At 32.2% G+C, this 27,998-nt stretch overlaps 1 protein-coding gene across 1 annotated transcript; it reads left to right on the top strand.

The window, feature by feature from the left end:
* LOC143242712 (uncharacterized) lies at positions 1 to 27,977 on the top strand. The gene is made up of 5 exons (XM_076486186.1): positions 1 to 244; positions 2,380 to 2,546; positions 18,423 to 18,534; positions 24,247 to 24,441; positions 26,499 to 27,977. The coding sequence occupies exons 1-5, from the start codon at positions 143 to 145 to the stop codon at positions 26,544 to 26,546; spliced, it is 624 nt and encodes a 207-aa protein (XP_076342301.1). The 5' UTR covers positions 1 to 142; the 3' UTR covers positions 26,547 to 27,977.
* Positions 27,978 to 27,998: the final 21 nt, after the last annotated feature.

A 27,998-nucleotide genomic window follows, 5' to 3' on the forward strand; every position in this document is an offset into this window, starting at 1 on the left:
ATTTCATTTCACTTAACCATTTCTGTGAGTCTTTAAATGTATGTGAACTAGTTGATTCTTTCAGATTTTAGATAGGTATGGTTTGTATCAACTTACAACTGAAAAACTTGGAGTTGCAATTGTTGACACATTTACTTACCTGATGAGCTACCTTAAAAGTAGAAACTTTTCTGTTCCCAAGAAGTTGATTGAATCTCTGAGTGAAGTTCTATTAAATCATTGTGGAAAAATGGTGAACTCACAGGTAAGATAAACTGTAGAGTTGAAAGGGTTTTTAAAATATGAAACTTGTATGTATGTATTGGATAAAGGTGTTTTGTAGAACTGTAGTGTATTTTGCATTATAAATTAGACTAGCTAACAAAGTTTTATATGTCTATTACACTTTGAGAAAATGAATAGATAAGTATGTGTATACTCATATCATGTTTTTGTTATTTACATTCATATTTTATACTGCTGCACATTATTCTTTTATCTGGAGCTTTTGTAAAATCTTTCATAATGGACCATTAGTTTGGTGCAGCCAAGTGATTAATGTGCTCAAACTGTGAATCTAAGATTTTATTATCTGTGTTTCATTACTGCAAATGTGTGTTCTGTGGGGCTTGTGGGTGCAATAAGTGTAACTATCAAATCTCACTGGCTGTTCCTTAGCTACCTTCCTTTTAGTCTTATACTTCAGAATTGGAGACAGCTATGCGTGTAAAGCCCTTGGATAGTTTTCCACAAAATTCATAAACAAATCAAAAATGAAAGACCAGCATTTTAAAAGTCTTTGGTTAACTAATCTTCTCACCCAAGGTATCGTTTAGTGTCTTACATTTAAACTTTTATTAAACTATTTTTTCTTTTATGTTATATTATTTAGAAAAGCTTAAAATTTTAGCTAATGATTCATATCTTTATAAGTTTTTAATTCTACGAGGTCATATTTTAAAAAAACTTCCTGAATTTCTCTTAGTATAACACATGACATATTTACTTTAGGTATCTTGTCTTCCCTATTTAATTCACCACCCTTTCAAAAAGTACAAAATTAAACTTAAATTACTCAGAATAAAATTGTCATTGCTCAGACAAACCATAATTTTTATAGCCTTCAATTTTGTTTGGCTACAAAGCTATAAATAAAAAATCAGACCCCATTCCTGCCACATCAAGCTGTCATATCCTTTCTTTCAGGTTTTGGTGATTATTCTCTCTTAGATTTATTTATATATTATTTATAACCAACAGAAAGTCAAGGTTTTGATCTATCAAATGATGTATTGTATAATGTTGTATTCTGAAAAAATAAACATTAGTTTTACTCAGAGAACAACCTTCTTTCTCATGGGAAATTTAATGGCTAGCTTGGACAGATTTGCAACAGCTTTTGTTGCATAGGTAGAAAGGTAGAAAAATTGAGTGTTAGGAGAAATTATCTGCTTTTTACATATTATCAGTATATGTTCTTTGGTCCGTTATTTAATTAAATGAAAATTATTTAATGCATTACTACCATTAGTGTAAAAACAGTAGTATATAGTGTTCTCAACAATCTACAAAGTACAATATTTCATATTTGTCTTGTTTCTTCTTTATTTATTATTATTAAAACTAATCAAAATGTAAAAATGTGGATCTCTTTTTAGATTAGTTAAGAATAGATTATGTAAAGAAAATAATAATAATATAATAAAAATGTTTCACAAGCCACACGTGCAAGTATCTTGTAGTTAATGTGATTCATTACTGTAACGTGAGCTGTATGTGCCTTGAGTGACACAGATAATAGTTAGACAGGATTCAAAGAGCATATAAAAAAATAAATTTTAATTACAAATAGATGTACACTGTTAGGACCTTAAAACTACTTAGGGTAAATGAATGTAGTTTTGTGTTACAATTTAGAGTCATTCGAAAATCAGAAAAGGGTAGTTTAGATTGATTTTGTTTAGATTGATTTTGTTTTGGTTTTGGGGTGGGTTATGAGGTTGGTTAATATAAACATGGACAAATCTTTATTTTATTTTACTAAAACTACTTCACAAAAAAAATATTATTTATGATGTTAACTGAAAGTGTGCAAAATTTTGTAAATATGTACACTATTGAAAATTGGAAGTATTTAAAACTATAAAGACCTTGAATGGGTACAAAGAGGTCATGTGGTTGTTCCAATTGACTGAGCTTAATTGTGTGCATATGTACTGTGGTTTAAAGATAAGGTTACATTAATATCAAATTTTTTTTTGTTACTTGGGTTTCTTCATTTCAAATATTGCACAGTGTTCTTTCTAAAAAATATAATTTAAGTTTCTGTGATTTATTTTTCTTTCAATTTACATATTCTTAATTATTATTGTAATTAAATATGTGTGTGTTTATATATAGTGTGTCAAGACTGCATTATTATATATACAAAGAGAAGAGCTCAAGCAGTTGTCTGCCCATAATCCCACAATTCAAGGAAAACCTGTTCAACATCAAGCATCTACAAGTAGGTTATCCACCAAAAGAAAGAGAGCTAGCGATGACATTAAAGGAGAAGAACCTTTGAAGTGAGTTGTGATTTTCTATATTTGTTATACACACTACATGGCCAAAAGTATGCGGACATCCTTCTAATTAGTGGGTTTGGCTATTTCAGCCACACCCGTTGCTAACAGATGCATAAAGTCAAGCATGCAGCCATGCAATCTCCATAGACAAACATTGGCAGTAGAATGGGTTGTATTGAAGAGCTCAGTGTCTTTCAACATGGCACTGTCATAGGATATTACTTTTTGAACAAGTGAGTTTGTCAAATTTCTGCCCTGCTAGAGCTGCCCCGGTCAACTGTAAGTGCTCTTATTGTGAAGCGAAAACGTCTAGAAAAAAAAAAACACTGTAGTCATGAAGAGGTAGGCCATAGAAGTTCACAGAATGGGACCACCAAGTGGTGAAGCGCATAATGCATAAACATCTACTGAGTTCCAAACTGCCTGTGTAAGGAATGCAAGCACAAGAACTGTTCATTGGGAACTTCATGAAATGGGTTTCCATGGTCGAGCAGCCACATGCAAGCGTAAGGTCACCATGAGCAATGCCAAGCATTGGCTGGAGTGGTGTAAAGTTACCACCATTGGATTCTGGATCAGTAGAAACACGTTTTCTGGAGTAATGAATCTTGCTTCACTATCTGGCAGTCTGATGAACGAATCTGGGTTTGGCAGATGCCAGGAAAACAATGCCCGCCTGAATGCATAGTGTTAATTATAAAGTTTTGTGGAGGAGAAATAATGGTCTGGGGCTGTTTTTCATGGTTTAAACTAGGCTCTTTAGTTCCAGTGAAAGGAAGTCTTAATGCTACAGCATACAATGACATTCTAGAGTTGTGTGTTTCCAAAATTTTTGCAACAGTTTGGGGAAGGCCCCTTTTTTCCAACATTACAATGCCCCCATGCTCAAAGCAAGGTCCATAAAGACATGGTTTGCTGAGGTCGATGTTGAAGAAATTGACTGGCTTGCACAGAGCCATGACATCAACCCTGCTGAACAACTTTGGGATGAATTGAATGCTGACTGCAAGCCAGGCCTTCTTGCCCAACCTTGCTAATGCTCTTGTGACTGAATAGGAGTGAATTCCCACATCCATCTTTCAAAATCTAGGGAAAACCCTTCCTGTGGAGACTGCTATAGCAGCAAAGGCAGTATCAACTCCATATTAATGCCCATGTTTTGGAATGAAATGTTCAACAAGCACATATGGGTATTCACCTACTTTTGGCCATGTGGTGTATCTTTATTATTCAATTGTGATTGTTAAAATCTTGATAGTGTATTTCCCTATGTAAATTTAAACATTTCTATTACAATGCTTTATTGTCTTACTTTTAAGTATAAAATGAAAAAATACACAAAATATATGAAAGAAATTTCTGTTGTGATGTTTGCTCTTTATTTCTTTCTGGCATTGAAATAATGAATATTAATATAAATACAGAAATATATCAAATTTTGTAAGTTTTATTGAATGTTTATTGTGAATTATTAAAATTTATAACATGATTTTACCTATGATAACAGTGTTTATGCCAAAAATTCTTTTTTACACATTCTATCATTTTCAAATTAGTGGAGAAAAATGAAAATTATGAAATTTTAACACAGATACTATCAAATGTTTGCTTAGTATTCAGACTTGGATTTGGGTAAGAATAAAAACAAACTGAAAATTGCCTTAGTTTTGATGTACCAGAGTTGTTTCATGATTATTCTTCCAATACCAAACATTACTTCCTCTCACATCAATAAATAGTTTGGTGCTTTTATCTATATGTAAAAAAAAAGCATGCCTAACAGTTAAATGGTAAAGTGTGTCTTGCATGCAGATTATCATGTGACAACCTTCCCACCAATAGTAGTGCAACACACATGCTCCTGATATGTGCAACTCCCTCTGTTCTCTTTCACTGAATTATTTCTTCTTGGTTGGTTGTTCTTGTGTTGTGACTTTTAATTTGTTCTCGTTTCATGTGTTTATTGTTGTTTTTCTCATATTTGTATCAATTTCTCTCAACAGGTTTACTCTTTATTATACAGTAGTGATATTTGTAACTTGTTGAATTATTTTGAAGTGGAATTATTCTATATTTCTATTTAGTTATGGACTTGTTACTTTGTTACAAAAAGTATTTCTTTCTGTCAGTATGGTTGTAATGTGTTCATTTTGAATTATGAATTACACATTCTAAGTTACCATTTCAGAAGTTATATTTTCTATTAGCACATTTATACAGGTTTCTAGTGGTGGTATTCTACTGCAAAATAATCAGCTTTTTTTCATTGTTATATTGATTCTCCAGAGTGCTGACATTTGTTGTGCCTTGACTTGAGTTTGGTGGTCTGCACATTTTAAATACAGTCTGCCAACTTTGGGCAGATTAAACATCTATAGTTATGAGTTTATAACATTTTTATTGCTAGTATCATTATCTGTTGTTATTTGGGCTCCATAACATAAGTTTTGGTAGATTGGTACTGAGAGTTTAGTTTAGGTTTAGGCTTAGTTGTATCCTGCATTCTATACCATTCAATTAGGCTTATCATTGGTTTTTGTTATTTTAGGATTACGTGTAATTTATCTTACTGGTATATCAATTATTGGGTTAACAATATTGTTTTTTTTTCATATATCGTGTCTCATACATATCTTAATGTTTATATATAATTACTTACTTTTAAAAAATAACTTCTGTTTAATTTTCATTATTATTTGTCTCGTATACTTTTCCCTATTAACTTGGTTTATGTGGAACCCTGTAGCCAGGGTCCACACAGACTTCTAGTATTCTACATGCTTATTGTCAGGTTAGTATTTTTAAATTAGAGTTTAGTGATATATTTCATCTTCACTGTTCAATTTGGCTTAAAAGAGTCTGTTATTTTTAATTACCTATATTTCTACCTCAGGGGTAAATTAATAATTAAATTAAATATTTTATTTGCTTTAATGCATAACATCTGATACATATGTTTATTTCACCACACAATTTCTCAACATTTACAATTTATCAGTTATTTCATTTTTGTTGTTCTTTATAATTTATATGTTTTACTATTACTTTTGTTTGTGAGGAGCTCTGAGGGTCAGGGTACATCCTACTTTCTCCAGATATTGTTTGCCTTCCTCCTACTATAGCAAAACCCATTGAGATGAATGTTAATTTTCTTCCACCTGATCATGGCTTGCCTTTCTAGACCTTGACTGCTGAATATGTGAGACTTACCTCAGTTTTATTATTTTTTATAGACATGTTTTTGCAGTATAATATTTCCTTCCTTTTCTAGATATTGTTTCACAATGAGCATTTTTGTCTCTCTTTTGGAAGTGAGTACTTGCAAGCCTTGTCCAACCGTGGCATTTGTTCTTTTGCCTTAGTTTACCATCAGGCAAATTTTCTTCTTGATTCTATATCCTTGAGATCTCTGTTGCCAGTGTTGGGAAAACCCTCTCTTAATCCTACCCATTTTATCCCCTACCTAGATTTTAACTTTGTCTTATTTTTCGATTCTCCTACGGATAATGTTTAACTTACACTTTTTCTTAAACATTCCACTCATATTTAGGGATTTTCATCAGATACTGCCTTGTCCTTCCTTTCTAACCAGTGAACTGTGTAATGAAATTAGTTACTTACTTATATTATATAAGATATAATATACTTACTTATATAAGATATTGTTTCCAATAATGGAAAGTGGTGAATTGGGCCATTATGCATGATTCAGTACATAAACCATATCTGAACGATTATAAAAGATATGATGTTTTGATTTTGTAATATATATATCAGTAATTTGAGTCCCTAATTCATACAAAACTATAGATTTAGTATTTTGATACAATAAACATCAATTTGAACTAGATTCTTAACTCAGTTCAGATGGGTCATGCATCAAAGGCCATATCATTGCTTTTATTGATTTGAGAGATTTCACCCCTTCAACATAGTCATTAAAGTACACCTACTCAGAACCCTTTCCAACAGTTCAATGCCTGTTTAAATAAAAAAGAATAAAGGTTCTAAGACTGAACCCTGAGGTACCCCATTTGTGAAATTAGTACATTTTGGATGAACTTGGTAACAACCTTCTTTTTCTCTTCCGTCCAGCCATTCGTCTATCCAGTTTGCTAACTTATTCCCCACACATACAGAGAGAACTTTTTTACAAGCCTTTTATATATTACCTTGTCAAATGTATTCTGAAAATCCAGGTATATCAAATCTACACTTACCCTTATTTACATTGGCAGTAACCTTTTCAAGGAATGTCAAAGATTCGTAATGCAAGATTTTTCCTTCAGTAAAACCATGTTGACCGTCTCATCAATTTGTCAGCTTTTCAGAATGACTTTGCAAAGCATCTTTTAATACAGTATATGACTAATAGGTCCATAATTACTGGGACAGTTTTTCTCACCTCCTTTGAAATTAGCAGTTACATTAGCTAATTTCCAGTCCTCTGGTACCTACTCACTGTTCAGGGACTGATAAAAATTGCAGCAAGTGGCTTGCACAGCTAATTTTGTAACCTCCATCTTTTGAAGAATACTATCTGGTGCAGGATATTTATCATTCTTGAAACTTCTCAGTTTTTTCTTAACTATCTCGTAAATTAATGCAGTAATGTTGTTTCATCTTGTTTTCATCTACCAACTCTTCAATATGTGGAATACTGCTTAAATCTTGTTAAGTAAAAACTAAAGACAAAGCAAAATTTAAAAACCTAGCATTTCATAATTATCAATGGTGAGCCTTTCTTTATCACCTCTTCCTAACACTTGCTTACCATTATCTTATTTAAAGAAATTCATACTGCTAATTTTACATTTTAGCCAACCTTTTCTCACACAATTCCTTTTGATGTTCCTGCTTCTTTAACTTCATCTTCTGTAATCTTCTAAATCTCTTGTTGCACCAGTCAGTTTAAATTTCTTAAACTTATGGTGCTTTTATTTAATTTTACCTCTTATACTCTTTGTGAGCCAACCTGGTTTTTTTTACTTGCAATTACTCTTTTCGATCTATAAAGTATATGTTTATCTTGAATATTGAAATATTTGTCTTTAAACATTTTTCACATCTAATTAGTGTCTTTAAATAAATCTTTCACAAAAGATAATTTTTGTTTCACCCCTTCAGAATTTGCCTTAGGTATCTATTATTGTTTAGTTCAGACAGGTTTCCAATTTATTATGTTGTGTATATTAATGTATCAAATAACAAGATATTTTTATTTGAATTCAGAAGTTAATTAAATGTGAATATGTATTAGATTTATGGTATTTGCCTGGAAGATTAATACTCACAACTTTCATTTTTTAACACAAATATGTTTTAGTATACAAACAATAACAAGAAAAGTACAGTTTATAATAATGGGTATTATTAATAGTTTATTACAAAGGATTGTTTATCTACAAAAGTTTTAGAACTTACAGATAATACTAATTCTTATAATTGGTCTAGAACTGAATATTTTATTGATAATCTAGGTCCACGACAAGCATATTAATTCTGAGTTGATAGTGTCACATATCACTTAAGCTAGCTAGCTTGATTGGTCTTATATGAATTACAAAATACTAACACCTGAAATTAGTTCACTGAAGTTCAATTGTTTATAATGGTTGAAATCTATAAACATTACTGGTTCTGCAGTTTTCTGATTAATAGGTGTTAATCACAGTTATATCTTTCGAGTGCTATGTCATATGGGCTGTAGCTGTCCAATAATAATAATATTTGTCTCTCAGCATGTCTACTTTGATATACCATTCACTCAAGACTCCTAGAATATTCACCAAAGTTCACTTGGCAACAATAGAGTCAGTTACTAGTATGACATACATAACTAGTACATTGTTGATTCTTATGCTCAGGCACCTTCTACAAATTTCGAGAACGGGTGGGATATGCACAATGCATTGTCAAGTATATATATCCTGTGAAAACAAAACAAAACACATACACACACAAAAGCTATGCAGAAACATATGTAGGCACTGAAATAAATGTACAACAGTAAATCTGTTACACCTCTCTTTAGAGAATTAAGATTGGCATTAGACAATTTTAATTAAGATGTTACATATACATACACTCACACACATGCACACTGATAACAATTTATTAAATACAATGCATTGTTAAAAAATTATATAACTTCAAAAATTATAAAAATATATATATATAAAACAATTAATACAAATAACCTTATGATAATAAAACTACATAGCATGTGAAAGTGCTTGAGCACAAATGTTATCTTTTTTGTAATAACACAATCAGTTATTACACAGACAGGTGTGAAAAGTTTTACAAAACCAGGAAACATCTTGCCTAATTTTTGGCCAAAATAAATGTTTCATAATTTTATCACATGCATTGTTGACTTCTAAACAACCTTCCATGGGGAGTTTATGGGCTACATTCACTATGTCAAAATGATACACTTTTGGAACAGCAATTTGATAAATTACAGCCCAGTCCTCTAACACTGGTACATTTGGTGTTCTCCATTTTCTCATTAGCACACCATTTTTGAAAAAGTAATATGAAACTTTTTCCAGTTCATTTTTTTGGGAGTGCATATTTAAAGAGTGATAAAGTCTGCAGATTCTTTTCTTGCTCATTGATCAATGTATTTCTAGCACATGGAACTTCACCAGGTGAACTAGAACCATTATGTCCATTATTGACACTCACCAATGAATTATCAGTAGGACAGTTATTTGGAAGATCCCTGTCAGGCCAAAAAAACATCTGAGATGAATCTATAAAATCGTCCTCTAAACATTAATTCACTGAAGTTGAATCATTTGTAATGGTCTAAATCTATAAACATTACTGGTTCAATGCTGTAGTTTTCCAATTAATAGGCAATTATCACAGTTATAGCTCCTGAGGCCTATAGCACACTGACTGTAGTTGTCCAATAATAATAATATTTGTTTCTCTGCACATTGGTTTTTATACACCAATTACAGGAGACTCTAGAAAATACACCAAAGTTCATTTGGCAACAATGCTGTCAGTCACTAGTAATACATATACACCTGGTACATTGTCAGTTATTACACTGAAGAACATTTTACCAATTTTAAGAACAGATGGGACTTGCACAATACACAGTCAAGAATATATGTTTTGTGCAAAACAAAAGTTATAGAGAAACAAGCATAGGTACTAAAATAAATGTATAACAGTAAATCTGTTGTACTTTTCTTAAATTGATAATTAAAATATCTTTATTCCTTATCTCCATATGCAGCAAAACATTGAACCCAATAAAGCACCCAGATGTTCCTCAGTTTTCACCCTTTGATCATTTCCATATTTTATGTTAATAAATCTAAAATAGCATTATTTCTAGTAGGTTTCTTGACTAATTGGTGAAAAATTCATCTTTTCATGGGAGATTTTGAATGATAAGGTAAGACTTTAGAGAGCTGGAGATTTCATATTTTATTAGATTCAAATACAGCTTAGTTACTAAACTAAATTACAGTGGAATTTTATTGTATCAGTATAGTAGTTTGATGTTATCTTAAAATGTATATTAAAAACCTGAGAAAAGTTACTTTGTTTCACATCCTCCACATGCAAAATTTGATAAGGCTTAGCAACCTATGATTAACAGCAAATGAGTACAAAGTACAAAACTAGAAAAGATACTTGTTTGGTGTATTTCATTATTTACTGTTCTATGTTTTAAGAAAAATTAGTTTATGAACTTGTTTCTAAGTAGTAATAATACACTCAAATGTGACTGTATTTTATGAAATACTAGTCCACTAAAAACATGGCCAAGCAAGTCACTTTGTAAAGGTCAGTATAATAAAAATAATAAATATATACAAGTGTACAATGTTATTAGATTTAAGCTATCTAGACTAAACATTTGGAGTTTTGAGTTATAATTTGTAGTCTTTCTAGAATGAAAAATTCCTAATTTTGTAGTGGTTACAAGGTCAGTCAAATCAACTCAAACCATATAGAGATACAACAGTGAAAATGAAAAAGTAAAGTATTTTATGATTACCTGGAGGTTATATATGATTTACATGTAAAATCTGAAAAATGTCCTGATGCATAAATGTATGTGGCACTTCAATATGGTCTGTTCTGACAGTTTAACTTTTTGCATATTATATCAGTTATTAAGGGGCCACTCACCTCCATATGAAACTCCCAATCTTTTGGTCTCCATTTCCAGATTTTTTGGCTCCAGCTGTTTGATATGTTTAGTCAAGATGGGTTCAGTCTTTACCTGCATGCTTATCCATCTTCTCTGAGTTCTCTCTCTTATTCAGACTCCTCCATGTCAGTCTTTCTCAACTCACTGTTCTGGCCAGCACAGTTGTGATTTCATCTCTTCAACCTTTTTCATTCATGCCTCTTTTCTTTCCCAATCCCTTCTTTGGCAAAATCATTTCTCCATTGTTCCTCAGCACAGATAGCTCTCATTTAAATAAGTGGGAAATACAAAACAAATAAACCATTTTTCCTCCAGCCAAAGCCACACTCTTCACAGGTAGCCTTCCTTCTTTCTTGTGCTGTTCACCCTTCCTTTTTGCCAGTTTATCAGTTTATCTTGTGTTTATGTTACTACTTCTGACTTTTCCAAATGAATGTTCCACACCCTTCTAGCTTTTTTACTTAGCTCTTGGACAATGGTTCATCCATTTTTACAATTTAATCTATAGAGTAGCATTATCCGATACTTTTCATTTTCTCATTTCTCCCACATTGTTTTCTCTCCCATACTTTCTCCTGTTTCATTCCTTTCATGTCCTTCATCCTTACTGTTTAATTGCCCTATGAGATTGAAATTTCATTATTGACCTTCATAACTTTTACTTTCCTCCATTTTAACCTTTGTCCTCTCATTTGATACACCATCTCTTCTTGATGACTAATTTTTTGCTTCTGTTTGCATGTAGTTGTTATTGGTTGGCTTTGCTATTGATATTTATATGTTCTTTATCCCACTCATAATGTTTTTACTGAAATAACAATGCATGAAGAGGTAAGGACTTTCACACCTATTTTACTTCCATCTGTGTGCATCTTTGTTCCCAATCTGATCCTGATTATTTTTTTTGCCCCATGCAAACTCTTTGTTGTTATGTTACCAACACTGCTTCTTTCCATTACTCCTATTTCTGTCTTTTATCTCCTGGAACTCATTTTTTTTTTATACAGGGTTTCTCGTTTGTAACCTTTACCTGTTGGCTTTATCAACTTATTAATCTGGTTTATACATCATTGACAAATAATTCTTGTCACTTCTTTCAAGTTTTCTCTCACCAGATCTGTCTTGTCACCCTTTTCATGGCTGCTCTCTTCTGTTGTACATTAGAGAAGATTATGCAAATTGGTATCTGAAACTTATTTTATATGGTGGTTATACATTATCTTCATAATGTGAACATCTTTTCCTCACTGGGCTATTTCTTGCAACCTGTTGCTATTCTCCATAACATCCATAGACTTCAAATGGTAAATTCTCACTCTATTTTTATCTCTTACCTTTATAGTAGTCTTTTTACATACCTGCTTCTGCTCTGTAGCAAGTGATACCTATTTGGGGTACTTAGCTTTAAATCTGCACCACATTACTTTACGGGTCTGTAATTCTTACTGATTAGGTGGAGTGTGTCACAAAACCTGTAACAGATTGCATCAAGTCATGGACTATCATGAGTAAAGCAATGTTGGGACTGACCTACTCTTCATAGTTTTAAGCTGTTGTATTTCTACAGATTCTAATGAATTGTTCCCTCACATACAGTTGAAGGAGTTTTGCCATTTACCAGTTTCTAGCCACTAGGGAAGTGAATCAAGTAGCTTTTCTTTCCGAGTGAGATTGCTTTCACTTAATCGGGAATAGGGCTGTAGTGTTCTGTTGGTTTAGATGGTGAATACTCTCTTTCTACCTTATAAGAAAAGACAAATTCCCACTGTCACTTGAATTTAAAATTGATAAATTCACCGCATTCTGTTCACCCCTTTGTTTGGATTTTTCTCATTCTACTGCTGTATAGATGTTAGTTCCTGGTCAGTCTGGTGTTGGATTGGCATAAGACTGGCCAACACAAGTCCTAACATATGTGGTTGGTAGGGATCATTCATCCACTGTGGACCATAAAAAAATTTATTAGCACCATTAGTTTTGGACTGGAGTTTACTCATCACATTAGCATTTCTCCTTCCTACTATTGATTGGATGTTATGTTTTCAGGTGGTCTGGGGTTTGCTCTGTGCACATGTGCCCAGTGTGAGGTTTAGGGATAGAAGACAGTAAGGACCTTCCTTCTACCACTAACTAAAAGACAAATGCTCAGTGCTCACTGCTCTTGAAGAGGTGTTGAACCTCCAAATATGGTCTGAAGTATCCTAACCACTTTCAGACCTGCCAATTCTTATGATTTAGATGTAATTGTTTTGATTTATTTATCATTTTATACCTGTATGAATTTTTGTAGTAGTTTAAATTCTAATAATTTTTGATAAGTAATTCACTTCTTTCAGCTATACATCTCAGTCTTACAAATAGTTTATTAAGAAGGAACATAAATAGTTAGCATCAAGGGTGTGCTGATGATTTTTTGAGAAGAAAATGGCAGAAAAATGTGGTTCTGTTTCATTCCTAATGATTCCAACAAAGAAAAGAAATGTTTATAGCAAATAAAACTGCAGGCATAAGTGTTTAAAAAAAAGTTCAGTGTTATTGTATCATCCCCAAAGAGTATGAATTATGCAAGATGTATAGTTTGTGTTTTTGATCTACAATTGCTCATCTATGTGACAGTGTTATCAAACAGCATTTCAGCAGTACTAAACACCAAAATGATTGTTTGAGGTCATCTGGAATTAGCAAACCAAACCCATTTTTTGTAAAACTTAATAGCAAACCAGAAAATATTGTGATCAGAGCTGAATAACTAGTCTCCTCTTTCACTGTGAAACCTAACTTTCTTTTGGCAGTTTCAGACCATGTCTCAAAAATTTTACCAAAATGTTTCTGGACTTAGAAATGACAGAAATAAACAGATGCTTTAGAACCAAGACCGATGTAACAGTTGGAGAAATGACTAGCAGTGTTAATAATCAGTTGTATACTGTAATTAGCAAGTACTAAAAGAAACATAATTAGTGTAGTAACCCACTAATTATCACACTCTGTGGGTTCTTTATAGACAACTTCCAAAAATTGTTCATCTAGGTAACTTTTTGCATCAATCCATTCACAATTTCAGCATGGGATTCCAGCTATTAAGTGAGCAGGTGTAAAGTATTGTAGTAGAAATTAATATTTTCATAAACTGAAAATTAGTCTATGGTTGACAAATGTCTGTTATTTTCTTACCCTTCATTTTGTTTAATTCATACTTTTTATATGTTACCCATTATTTCATTTATGTGGGTCCCTGTGGGATGAGGTACACCCTAATTGCTTCTGTTGTCACTTGCCTTCATTTTATGACAGCTGAACCCATTTCAGTATATTCCATTTTCCTAGCATTGTTTATTTTATAATTATTTTTGTCTCATTTGAAATCTCAAATAACAGTTGATTTGAGTTACCTTAGGTACTATGGTTACAGAGCACTTGTAAGCTTCACCATATATAAGATTTAATTCCTTTTGCCTTAGCTTACCATCAGAGAGACTTTCTTCTTGGTTTTATGCCCTTTAGATTTCTTCCCTGTCTAGTTTTTCAGTTTTGTTTTATCCAATCTACTCTCCCATAGTAATGTTTACCTTTTACCTTTTTTCTTAGGTGTTTCACATATATTTAGGGATTTTTTTTTATATATACCTTTTCCTCCTTGTTGTTGGCAGGTTTCCCATTTTCCTTTGTTTCTCTCCACATGTAGCATCTTTCCTTTTTGGAATTTCTTGGGGAGGACACTGCTATTTATTTCTTATCAATTGCTGATAGGGATTTTCAGTCAGATCTTTTTTGTCACTGATCTATATTTTGGAATCCTTCTGTACATTTATAACCATATGGGGTATCTTTCATGCTGTATTCAGTTTTTTTTATTTCATTCTGAGATATTGTCAACTTTATTGTCAGTTTTTCATCCTTTATCTATCATATCTATGGGTTTTATCCATTTGTCTTGTATGATTGATGCTGTTTGAAGTACTAAATTGATCAGTCTCACTTCAATCACTTGGGTCTTTTATCACATTTGGGTTTTCAATTTCTGCATGTCAGGGTATGACACATTACACATTCTTATTTTCTATTTTTAAGTTTTTCACCATGTGATTTGGTCTAATTTTTCTGCCTTGACTTTTGGATTTGTTTTATAAATTCCCAAGTAATCCTCTCTTCTGTCTTGGTTGTTATTATGTTCAGACAGGATTACATCCAGTTTCTCATGTTAGTTTTTCTTCTTCAGTCAGTCTTCTTCCCAAAATATTTATTCATCCATGTCACTTTGGTACAGATCTCTATAATTGATTTCCTGGGCAGCAAGAATCAGGGTTTCTCTGCTGGTTTGCTTCAGTTGTTTCTTTTGTCTGGATCATCTTATTTCCCTCCATTTCATGTCTCATGTAGTATGTTTTTTCGACTTTTCTGTTTCTTACCATCTTCCACATTTCTTCTCAGTTGGTTCCAGATAACATTATTAGTCCAGTACATGATTTGGGTTGCTTCATCAAGGTTTTCCATTGAATCCATCTCTTATAATTTCCTTCCCAATGGGTTTTTTTCCTTCCTCCCTGATCTGTTGAATTGTGAATCAGTTGGCCTTTTATTTATCGTGGTTTCACTCAGATCATGCACTTTGTCTTTTTCCTACACGTATAAACTGTTGTCCATTGGAGGTATTTCATCTGTCAACCACTTCTCATGTGTTCATTTCTTATTCATTACTTTAAGTAGCTGTTTCTTTCTTGTCAGGGTACCATAATCCACTTGTTGCCATCTGTCACTGTTTTTTGAGACTGTAACTGGCTAAGTTATTTTTTAGTATATATACCTCTTATTTTCAGGGACATCTTCCCATATTTTTCTTTATGGATCTAGCTCATTAGTAATTGGAACCTACACTAGTATGTGCCACGGTGTAAGGACATGATGATTTAACCATTATAATTTCATGGCTATGAAACATACACTCTAGAAATATAGTGTTCCATTGGAATGCTTGTAGGTTTTATCCTTCTGATAGGTTTATTTCATAAGTTTGTCCATTCTAGACTATACTTACTCATGGACTGCATGAGTTAAGTAGAAATAAAAAACTGACTATCTCTGCTGTGCCTTTTCTGCTGTGGATTTCTACTGATGTAGATGACAAGGTATTCTCCACTATGTAACTTGGGAGCAAGCAGTCAAAATTGCATCTCACTTCTTTGATTAGGATCCATCATCATACCCAATGTGAATGTCAGTTCATAGTGTCTGGGTTTTGGATTTTAGTTGAATTAATCAACATAAACTCCCATTTATACTCTTGTTATTCCACCTGTATAGTGGGTCTTAATGGAAGTACTTGCTGCTCAGTACAGTTTGTTTTTTCCCATCAGCTATGCTTCAGTGTTTATTATTTTGAGGGTATGCCTGCACTTGGGGTGGATTTTGTCATTATATATGATATGATGTACATTACACAAGCATCTTTTTGATGCCTGATGTCAGATTCCCAGACTGATTGTATAGTTTCTCACACTGTGTTAAAACAAAACACATTTGTCTGTTCATGGATCAGAGGTGTTGGAGATTTCTTTATGAAATTGAGGTGAAGATGGTATGACCCTCTTTTCTCTTCCCACCAGATGGCTGGGTTTTGAATTGTTTGAATTTTATTTAGTTACTTTAAGACTGAACAGTCAACATTGATTAATGTGAAATACTACATTATTAATGTGGAAGTCCCTTTTGTGTGAAAAATACTGAAAATTTGGTTACAGAGTTGCACAGTAAAGTTTTAGAAAGTTGACATGTATCATACCCTCATTCATCATAAAAACAAATCATCAACTAGCAGGAAGAAGTTAAACAGTTTTGTTACTTGTAAACACAATAGTTGTATACTATCTGAAAAGACTATAGTTTTGATCATGCAGTTAAAGCACAGTTAGTGAGAAACAGCATTAAAACCATTCATAAAATATGTTTGCGCTTTTATATTTGGGGACGTACAATGTAATGGTCAATCCAATGTTTACTGGTAAAGAATAGCCCAAGAGTTAGTGGTGAGAGCTTCCAATAGTTGCTGCTTGAAATTAGGAATGGTAGTGAATACACGGTAGGTTTTCCATAAACAAATGGACCAACTACTTGTATTTTTATACTTTCCCTAATGTAAGATAAAGTTATAAATACCAAAACTTTAATTTTACATGCTGATTTGATTGTATTCAAATTTTTATGTTATTTGATTTTAAATTTAGGATACTTGAAGAGTATCTCAGATATTAAATTTTTACTTCAGTAAATATGATGTATTATTGTATTTCTTTCCATTGATTTTGACTACAGTGCATTTGAGTAACTGCATAACTGTAAGTACAACACTAAAATCTCCTATATTGTTATAAATATGCTTTAGAATATATAAAACAATACTAGAAGTAAATAAGTGTACACAGTATTGTTGCAGCAAATGACAGTAGATGAAAAAAAAAAAGAGGTATCTAGTATTCCATTTACCATGCACATGTGCTTTTTGCTTAGATATTAGGCATATGTCACTGTTTGATACAGTACTGTTTGCATATTAATTTAGTTAATATGAACAAATATTACTTTGGAAAAGAACAATTTTGATATTTTTAAAAAGGTAACTGTTTTGTTGAAAATGCTATTTTAAAATACTTTTTTTAATTTCATTTTTTAAGGCTAGTATGACTGTTGCATTAGTTTTATCTACCTAAGTAACTTACTGAGTGGAGGAAAAAATCCCCAAAAATAAGTGTTAAATATAAACTAATATAAGATAGTTTGAAAGATATTAAATGAATCCTTCTGATAAAAAACAAAATTGGCTTGCTTGTAATTTTGGTGTAGTGAAAAACTTTTTTTATATATGTACTTTTTCAAGTCCAATTCTGGTAAAACTGACCATTGATTCAATTGTTTATGATGACTGAAAGTTATGAAAAACCAATATGCTAAAGGATATTTTTATTCCATGCTTTTTTTTTTATCGCTCAGGATGCATGTTTGTCTCTTCTGGCAAATGTTGAGAGACATTGGGTAAAACATTTACATGTGTATAAAATAAAACTTTCTGGTTAATTATAAAATAATTTAAGAAGACATGAAAACGAGATTTAAAATCTGCATGAGTTTCAATTATTTTTAAATAATTTGTTTTTAATTTCAAAAGCTCTGAATTTATAAAAGTATAACATAAAAATAAAATACTTAGCTTTATTGAAACCACATAAAGTGTGCAAAGTTCAAGTTAAACAATATCAACAAATAAGGTGTTTTTTTTGCAGTAGAGTAAAACAGCAGAAGTGTATTGAGTCAGTGCACCTAGATATTTAAGGGTTAACGTAGTTGAATGAAAAGGTTCATGAACTGGAAAATGTACTTCTTTAAGAAACAGTAGCAGTCTTTTCATCACATTTTGAGCTGTAGCATTTTAGAAGTTAAAGAAATGACATATTTCACAAGAAAATTGTTTATGGAGAATTATATATATGTAAAAAACCAGCTGTTTTTTACATATATAATTTTCTCTACAAGTGAGTTTTTTCGTTTTAACGGATGTTTATGGAAAACTTAATATTAAATTCATTAATATAATGACATTATTAGTTCTTACATTAGAACAAAATGATTTTTTACAAAAGGAGTTAATGTACTTGTAATTATGAATAAGAAAATTTCAGTGTATATTTTTTTCTATTAAGATTTCAAGAGAATACTTGCAGAAATTCCTCATGGAAATCTCCAGGAATGAATGCAGTTGATAAGAAAATTTGTGAGTTAACTGAAAAAGCTTGTGAAAAGATGAAAACAGAGGTTTGTATTGTAAATGTGATTACACTTTTTTGATTTACATTGTGTTTCAAAGTGAAATGTGATTACTTACGTGTGTAAATCAGGATGTTGTGTTAGATTTAAATAAACATGCTCTTGAAGTAATTCAAGATGATACTAGTTAAGATTTGCTGTTTAAAAATGCTATGTTATTTGACAAAACTAGTAATGTTTAGAAAGTCCACTCAAAAAAATTTGACTTTAATAAGATAAGTGTGATTCTATTTTCTGTCAAGATACATATTTTAGTCCAATATTCGTTATTTTACTCTAACATTACCACACTTTGTTAATAAGGAGGTAAATTATGTATAGACATTATCAATACTTTTTAGACATGTCAAATATCTCTCCCAACTAGGCAAGGATGTAACTCTACAAATCTGCTTACAGAAAACAAATGCTTTAGTTAACTAAGTTGTTCTGTTTTAAAAGCTTCAATAATTCCAAGAAAACAAAGGTTTAGAGCATTCCAAACCTGATAACTTGTTTAAATCAGCTATGTTATAAAAAGCTTTGTTGGTGTGAACAGTAACTGATTTCAGTTTACACTTTTTATCATTATTTTTATTTAACTTGTAGTTTAATAGATGTGCTTGATATTTATGGAGATGATCAACTTGAAACAAGTTTATCATGTGAGGTTCTAAGTGATAAAGTAGACACATATCAGGGTTCAAAATTTTCTATCTAAAGCTGGACATGTCCTTTAAAAAATCAAGTTTGACCGGCACTTTCCCATCTATCACTGGACATAGTCACTGGTGGTCATATTCCTAACATATCAGACACAAATACATCCTCCCCTCAAAACTAAGTGAGGCAAAAGTTGTGTATGCACAGCCCAAAGATTTTGCTTAAAAGTATATTCTATAATGAGTGGGAAAATTTGAGATTTAATGTAAGAATAAAACCAAACAAATTTTAAACAACGGTCGTGAATGCTCACAAAATGTGCTTTTTTAGATCGCCTTATCCGTGCCATCCCGGATAGTCACGTCACTACCAAACGTTCACGACAATCTGACCATGGCATCTGATAGTATAAAAACGGGAAAGTCTCACAAACTATTTCAGTTTGGCTTCACGAGCAAGACTAATGAATCAGAATACAATATTATGGAACCCCGAGTGAAAAAACCCAAGATTGTTGATCCAAGCCCAAGTGTTAAAGCAAAACTGTTACTGCTAGTATTGGCCCTAAGCCTACTCGTCGTTTCCAGGATGAATGGAATAGAGGCTGACCATGGCTGGAGTATAATAACACTACCGGACTGATGTTTTGCTCAATTTGTCAGGAATATGACCAAAGTAGTGGAAGGCAGAAGAACACCTTCATAACATGATCTTCCAACCTGAGATCAAGTGATGTTAAGGAGCATGAAAACAGTAGTGCTCACAGTCCAAGTTGTCAAGCTAAGACTGCAAAAGAAACACCTGATATAACTCCCATAATGAAAGAATTGAGCAAACTTAACCAGACTAAGAAAGATCGTTTGCTTGTGCTGTTTAGGACTGCCCTTTATATGGCTTTGAATGCCAAATCATTCAATGATTTTCAAGAGCTTCTGTTGCTGTAGGAACACAACTTTGGTATGAACTTAACAGAACATTATGCCAATGACAAACAAGCAGTTATCTTTACAAAGTATATTGCAGAAACAATTAGAATTAATGTCAGATCTCGTCTGCACACCTCATTATTCTTTGGCATTATGGCTGACGGCTCAACAGACACTGCCAACATTGAGCAGGAGATAGTCTACGTAAGATACTTAGACAGTGACTGTTACTTAGTAACCCACTTCCTGTGTATGCAGTCAGTAGAGAAGGCACTTAGTTCAGGTAAAGGTTTCTTAATTACCTGGGATGGGGATTTTCTGGATTTGTCCTGAATTCCCAATTTAGAAAAATTAAAATGGACAATATTTTAATTCAAGTTTACATAGTCATTCCATTATTAATATACAACAGTGAAAACTCAAGCATTTTTCAGTTGATTTAAACCAAGAAGAACCATGTATTTACCACTGACAGAATTGGAGCTTAACCTAGCAAAACTAGCGTAATAGATAATGGAGCAATTGAATTTTCCAAGTACAAATTTACATTTTTTTTTTTTTTTTTTTCAGAAAGTAACTGATATTGGGTACTAATTTTTTGTACTTGCAGCATTGTCCATATATGGCAAGTTTCCCAACTGGCTTGAATCAATTGTATGCCTGACAGCTGTCAATTTTGGCACAAATAAAGGACTTGTCAAAAGATTGAAGGTGCAAAAACCTTATTTGATAGGGATCCATTGTGTTAGTCACAGATTGGAATTTGCAATTAAGAAGACCATCAAGGATATTCATTACCTTGATAGTATCCAAACCTTTTTAGAAACCCTGTGAAAGTTTTATGACAATTTGCCACAGAACTGGGCTGGTTTCAAAGAAGCTGGTAAGGCCAACAACATTGTTGTTAGAAAGCCAACAAAAGGGACAGGAACCTGGTGGATGGCCTACAAAGAGCACACCCTGGAGTAAGTTTCTCATAACTGGCCAGCTTTAGCAGAGCATTTGTATCAAGTAAAGCTGCATGAAAATGGGGAACATGGACAGAAAGCTACAGGATTATACAGTACTTTGACAAGCCTTAAATTCATCCTGTACATGGACATACTCTTGGCAGTTCTGCCTGTTTTGACATCTCTTAGTGTCAAAATGCAAGACAATTCTGCTACTGTGAACATTGTTTCTGACAAACTCACTGTTTGCAAAGAGAAGCTGGGCAATCTGAATCATGTTGAGAGATCCCAGAAAATTGTTAAAGAGCTCACAACATGTGAACAAACTGGCAAGTGGTTACTTAGAGGAAAGTTGATTGCTATTAGTGGTCACGCAAGGGCCAGAGGCTCAAAAAGTGCTATAAAAGAGACAGTTGCTCAATCCGTGGCTGAAGAAACTGCCATCTTCATAGGTAAAATTGTCACATATCTGAATGAGAGATTTGAAGAATTTGATAAGGATTTTATTGGTGCCTTTCAAATTTTTGAACCAAGCAACTAGCCTGAAAGCAAGGAAGCATTGTCATCTTATGGCCATAATGAACTTCAGACACTATTGGACCACTCTGGTGCTCTGCTAGAAGCTAAGGGTTTCAACATTGCAGCTGATATTTGCCAAGCTGACTTACATGAGACACTGCTCAAAGCCACAAGACTTGCCAAATCCACATGTTAAGTGGACCCAGAATCCACATGTTAAGTCAAATTACTGTTGACAATGATAAACCTTTCCCTGGGTCAACAGTGTTGGCCTTGGTATGCCTCATGCAGGTGATTTCCGTGTCATTTGCTGAACCAGAACGTGGATTTTCCCAGATGGCAGTTGTTAAGGATGACTGGCAGTCCAAACTAATAAATGATTCTCTTAATGACTTGATGACAAGAAAATTAGAATAAGACCTGTAATCTTGCAAGCACAGAATTACTGTGCAAGTCTGTAGAATTTTGGTGGAAGGACAGTAAAAAACCAGACAATTTGTGAGTCCACATGAAACTCACACACGTAGAGACAATAAGAGATACTGAGTCTACATCAGCTGATGTTTTAGTGCTGGATGACTAAATCTACCAGTTTGATTGATGTGTCATTTTAATAGATACAAGGCTTGATGCCACTTGCTTTGAAATAATGTTTCAGTGCCATAAATAAAATGATTCTGTTTTATATAATAATTGTCTCTACTTGATTTCTTGTTTTCGGTAATGTCTGGTGACAATTTTGAGGTGTCTTGCTAAACTTCAAATGTCTGGCAAGTTTCACTGTCCCGCAGGACATGTGTCCTGCTGAAAATTTAGAATATTTTTACCACTGCATGTGTTTTTATAGTTTTAGAATAAAACAAGTCAAGATCCCCGAAACATTTGTGGTAGTTTTCAAGATCCCCGAAACATTTGTGGTAGTTTTCGTGCTCTTTGCTTGAATTTTTCTTATTCCATCATTTTCATGCATCTCATTTAAGTTAATTCTTTTGCAAGCGTTATGGTTTAGATAAATAAATTCTGTTCAATTTCAAAAAAATTGTATACATAAATAAGCTCACATAGATATAACATTGTATAATAAAGTAAACAAGAAAACAATGATATTTATGTTAGTGTACATAGTATGAAACAGTTATCAGAGTTTATTATATGACAGAGTTTTTTGAGTTGCAAAAAAAAACAACTCATAAAAAATGTAGCTAAGAGGTGTCTATATCAATCTCTCTTACAAACCAAAGTCAAATTATTGCAAAGTAAAGTAAATGTAAAGTTGTAATGGAGACAAACTTAGTTGAGTGTGTAGAAACTTTTGAATGCATGTTTATGAAGAGATAAGCATGTCATTTTGAATAAACTGTGTATGCTGATTTTAGACTTAGATAAGTCAAGAATACTTGTGGAAATTGTATTTAGTTTAATATTCATTCATTTAGGAAATTGCACACTGGTTAAGTTTTGTTTGTGTGAAATAGCTTACACAAGTTGAAATTGAAGTCCAATTGTGACAATGACATTGTGCTATCATATACCATAGTCATTTCATTAAAAGTTTGAGTAAGCAAAATAACAGGTAAGGTTAGTCTAAATTAAAAACCAACATACAATGAGATGCAATTTGTAGCTGTCATTCAAGAAATTTCTGAGAAAAGTTCCACACAAATAAATAAAAGTGTTAATGTTATAGATGCTCTGTGGCTAGTTAATAATAAGTTTTTTTCCTTTTCAAGTGTATTACCATTATTTTTTCATTTCTTGTTTTTTCATCAGCATTACTATTTTGTTTTACAGTGTGTATTATAGTTTTCTTAATATTTTTTTGACAGAACGTAGCTGATGTGTAAAGTGTTTCAGACAGACTAAATTTGTTTGCTCACTAGTATGTACAATGCTCTTTATAATTAATGCATGCTTTCCTGCTTTGGCTCTTTTAGTTTTTTTTTACTCCAAGTTTTTAACGATTCACTTTCAATTACATATATCAAACTTTGACTTTACTAATAAATATATAATGAGAAAAAGGGTAGAAATTAATTATAGATTTTCAATTTTTAGTGAGATTCAATTCAGAATATTTTCAAAACATTGCCTAATGATATTCCATTCTCAAATTTAGAAGTTGTATTAATTAACACAAAGTAAACATTATGTACAAATACATTTGTTCAACTGATACTTGAATAGGATAATCAATAAGTACCCTGTAGTTTATTATAATCATAAAATATTTAATTCAGTAAATTGCTACCAATTTATTACTTTTATTTGTTTAATAGTTCTATTTTTTCACAATACTGTACATTAAGTTTAGAATTCTTTTAATTTACTGAAACCTTAGCTTCTGTATGTTCAAGCATAAAAAAGTACTTATCACTTTAAAATACATATTTTATATTATATTATATATTATTTTTATTTTATATTAAATACATATTTAAAATACATATATTTTTTTACCTGTTACATAGGTAAAGATCAAAGTATTTAGTAGCTCATGTTTATAATGTATTGTTTATTGAAAGTGTAAAACAAGCACATAAATATGTATGTTAGTCTTTGGTTTAAAATGGGAAAGGCTGTATATGTAGTTTTAAAACTGAAATATATACATTGTTATCACTGTTAGAAATCACTTGTACATCCATGTTGCTTTTGAATAATAGAGCACTTTACGCTACATGTTGCCTCCACTTGCTACTAAAGCTTCTCCTGAAGCTTCAATGTTGCTGAAAGTACTGGCCAAACAGATGAGAATACAGAAGCAAGAACTCTTAATGAACCATTTTAAATACATATTTTCATACCTTGTTCGTCACTGCTCTAAAGAAGAAATGGAGAAAGCACTCACCTATGTTCAGGTAAGTACTACTTGCATTCAACTTTGGCTTATATTTGCTATTACTTAGCCATATAATTGTGTATTTATACAGCACTTTATTAAAAACAAACAATACTAATACACTTTTAACATAATACTGGTATTTGGCAAATTTAATTCGTATGACAGTGTTTAGAAGTAAGATGTTTATGGGAGAAGGAAGGTCAAAGTTTGTAGTCTCTCAATACTGTATGTTATTTTATATCTGCAGTTCCATACATTATTTACATTTTTGACTCAATTAATTAAATACTTAGAATTAAAGTCTCGGTTGTTTTTTTTCACATATTATTATATGGGAAAGCATGGGATTCACTTCAGTAGATTTTTGTAAAAACTTGCACCTCTGTGAGATATATGGTATTAATTTAATAAAATCTAATTTAAACTGACTTTGATTATAACAGAATTTCTTATTTTTAAACTGAGACTAATATTGAGATAGGCAGCTTGTTGAGATGTGATTACCAGAGAATACATAATGAATTACTTCTTCACATCAGCACTCACTATGAACAAGTCTTTAGTGGACTTGCAATGTTGGCATGGAAAGATGAAAGTTATGATGGAACAAAGCCTATTACAAAACCAGAAGATATGAAATTTGAAATACTTAAAAAAGTTGCATTACATATCTACAACAAATAAAAAATCTGATTCTGTGCTGTAAAATGTAAATTTTGGGCAAATATCTCAATAAAGATAAATAAAAACTGACATGCTGTATCAAGCTATTATAAGTTTAGTTGGAATTTCTTTTGGTAGCATCTTGACTGAGATTTTTCCCTGTATCTCCTTTTTGTGGACAGTTAATGTTGAATTGTTAGTTAAAATAAACATTATGGCCATTCAAAGTAAATGGAATTGTTAATATTAAGTGAAGAAGTATCAGTAATAACCACTTGTTTAATATATTTACTTTTTAGTAAAATTCTAATTTCCTGAGAGCTAATTGAATAAGTAAAACTACTTAAATATTTAAAAGAAACCTAAGTTTTAGAACTTCATCTAATTAATATAAATTAAAAAAAAGTATTTGTGAATGTTTGGTGTGTAAGAAACTTTTCTAAATCTTCGAAAACGTTAAAAAATGAAACATCTAGGAGAATTCACATCTAGTGTACTTTGATGACAATTTTGTTTTAAATCTTTACATTATAAACTAAAATATTTGCACTTTTTTTAATACAGTACATTATGCAGAATATATTAAAAGCATGCAGCCATGTATGGAAAGTAATAAATTTAAAAGGCTGGCTGAATAAAGTGTGAATTGAGAATCACCTTGAATATTAATATTTCTCAAAAACTTGAGACTTGAAGTATCCAGAAAAATTCCAAATGATTGTTTCTGAGTAAAATTTGTCAGTTATTTACTCTTGATGAGTCATATTGGTCAGTTACTTGTATCTGACTTTAAAAATTCTGGTATTTATACAAGGAAATTATAAGTTAACATAACATAAGTTTAGCATTGTTCAGAGTAAAGTATTTACAGCAGTGGTGCACAAACTTTTTTGAGTCAGGGGCCACAAACAGACTTCTCGTAACTGTAATATGGACATGCTTTCAAGTAAAGCAATTTTAATAATTACAAGCTACGGGAATTGTGAGCTCGCAATCTTTTATGAGAATTAAAGTTGTCAGAAGTATATTTACCTAAGAATTATATACTTAAACATTATATTACAGCAATTATTGTAATATTGTATATGTAGGAAATAAGTACCAGGTATAATTTTTACAACACAACTAAAAGTAGAGTAAGAAACATAACCAGAGCAAATAGCTTCATTAATAAAATAAGTTGGTATTTGTTATAACTTTTGTGAAGAGGAATTGAAATTCATTTTTAAATCAGTAAAAAGTTATTATAACCATTAATTGATTGCTTTATTTTAATCCATTGGCCAAATTTTTACAGCCACGACTTTGGACTTTAAAGCTTTGTTTTTATTAGGTAATGCACCAAGCCGTCTAACGGGACATTGTGACTTTTTACGAAAATCTCAAAATTCACTTTTTTCCACTCAATAGAACATGTCCACTGCAACCAACGGATCAAGGTGTCATTGCGACGTTTAAAGCTTATTATTTTAAGCGAACATTTTCTCAAGCAAGAAAGGCTACAACTAGAGAAGCTGCACTATCTATGACTGAATTCTGGAAAAATTACATCAGAAGTGCTGTCGAAAACATCAACGAAGCATGGTTCCAAGTTAGCAAGAGTAACATGAGAGCGACGTGGAAGCACGTTTTGCCTGATGGCGCAAGTCATTCCTTCAGCTTTGAGTCCGAAATTAGGGATGTTTCCGAAGACGTCATCAAAATTGGACACACTATTTATTTCGAGTCTTTGGTTGTGGCTAATGTCCGAGAGTGCATTTACGCACATTCTCAAACTCTCGACAATGATACGCTCTTTAATTTAGACCAAGATCGGGCATATCAGGAAGAAGAAGAAAGTCCAGAGTGTAACGAAGGTACCAGTGAAGAGCAGGAAGAATGATTTATCTTACTGGAACTTGAAACAATGTTTCGGGCAGTGGAAACTGATACATACTTAATTATGAATCATGATTCAGACCTGGAGTGCGGTTATAAAATGTCATTCGATGTTACCGAGAATTGAAATAAAGAAAAAGAAAATGGTGCAACCAAGAAGAGATAGATTTTCTTTAATCAGTAACATTTTAATTTTTTTTTTTTTTTTTCAAAATTACAAAAAATTCAAAAGTTTACAAATTAATATCGCTTTTATTTTACCTCATAACTATTTCTATTTTTCTAACTAATCAGGCTTAATTATTTCTACTATGAAAAAATCCCTTATGATACCCACGTATCGTTATTTTTCCTGTTGAAACTGTTCCCCGTTCAATGCTGATTCAATCAATGCGGTTGTGTTTCCCACGCATTAACCGCCCTGTACGAGGTATTCCTGTGTATTCCATTCTGTAGTTTTGTACCTATCAAGAATAAGACTAATCACATAACGTGTTAGTTTACCGTTAGAAGCGTATAAATGCAGAGACGAATTGACATCAATAACCTCGTTTCATTCTTCGACAAGTAGCTGAAGTGTTTAGACGTGAGAAGTCATCGCTGCCATGTTGTCTTCATCGATCAGTTCAATCCTAGCGTCTCAGTTGACCCTAGAAAAACCAAAATTCTTCAGCGAGGAGACATGTTACTGCAGCTTTCAACACTCCAGGACCATGCATATGTATGTAAACCATGGAAAGTAGATATTAACGTTCAATGCTCTCCTGCCTGAAGTTCACGTTGCTTGTATTCGATATTTATTAAGAACGTTCATTTGTCTTAACTCCTGCTGGAATTCGACATTCTCTGGAAACAACAACTTTCACGCAACTCTATGCTGCTCACAGAATTCATTCCAAGACCACGGCATTGCCAACTAACTTTGTTAAAGTTGTGACCGAAGACAAACAGGTAGCTGATTTTATACTTAAACACGGATGTATCCTACAGTATTTTCATTTTAGTGCCGAACGCCCCAACATCGATCAACTA

The sequence above is a fragment of the Tachypleus tridentatus genome, unplaced genomic scaffold, assembly GCF_004210375.1.
Source record: "Tachypleus tridentatus isolate NWPU-2018 unplaced genomic scaffold, ASM421037v1 Hic_cluster_2, whole genome shotgun sequence".
Lineage (NCBI taxonomy): Eukaryota > Metazoa > Arthropoda > Merostomata > Xiphosura > Limulidae > Tachypleus > Tachypleus tridentatus.

Excerpts from the sequence above, each read along its gene's own strand:
- LOC143242712 (XM_076486186.1), top strand. The coding sequence starts at position 143 with ATGAGCTACCTTAAAAGTAGAAACTTTTCTGTTCCCAAGAAGTTGATT. Across the intron at positions 245-2,379 it reads GAAAAATGGTGAACTCACAG|TGTGTCAAGACTGCATTATT; the intron begins GTAAGATAAACT and ends GTTTATATATAG. Across the intron at positions 2,547-18,422 it reads AAAGGAGAAGAACCTTTGAA|ATTTCAAGAGAATACTTGCA; the intron begins GTGAGTTGTGAT and ends TTTTCTATTAAG.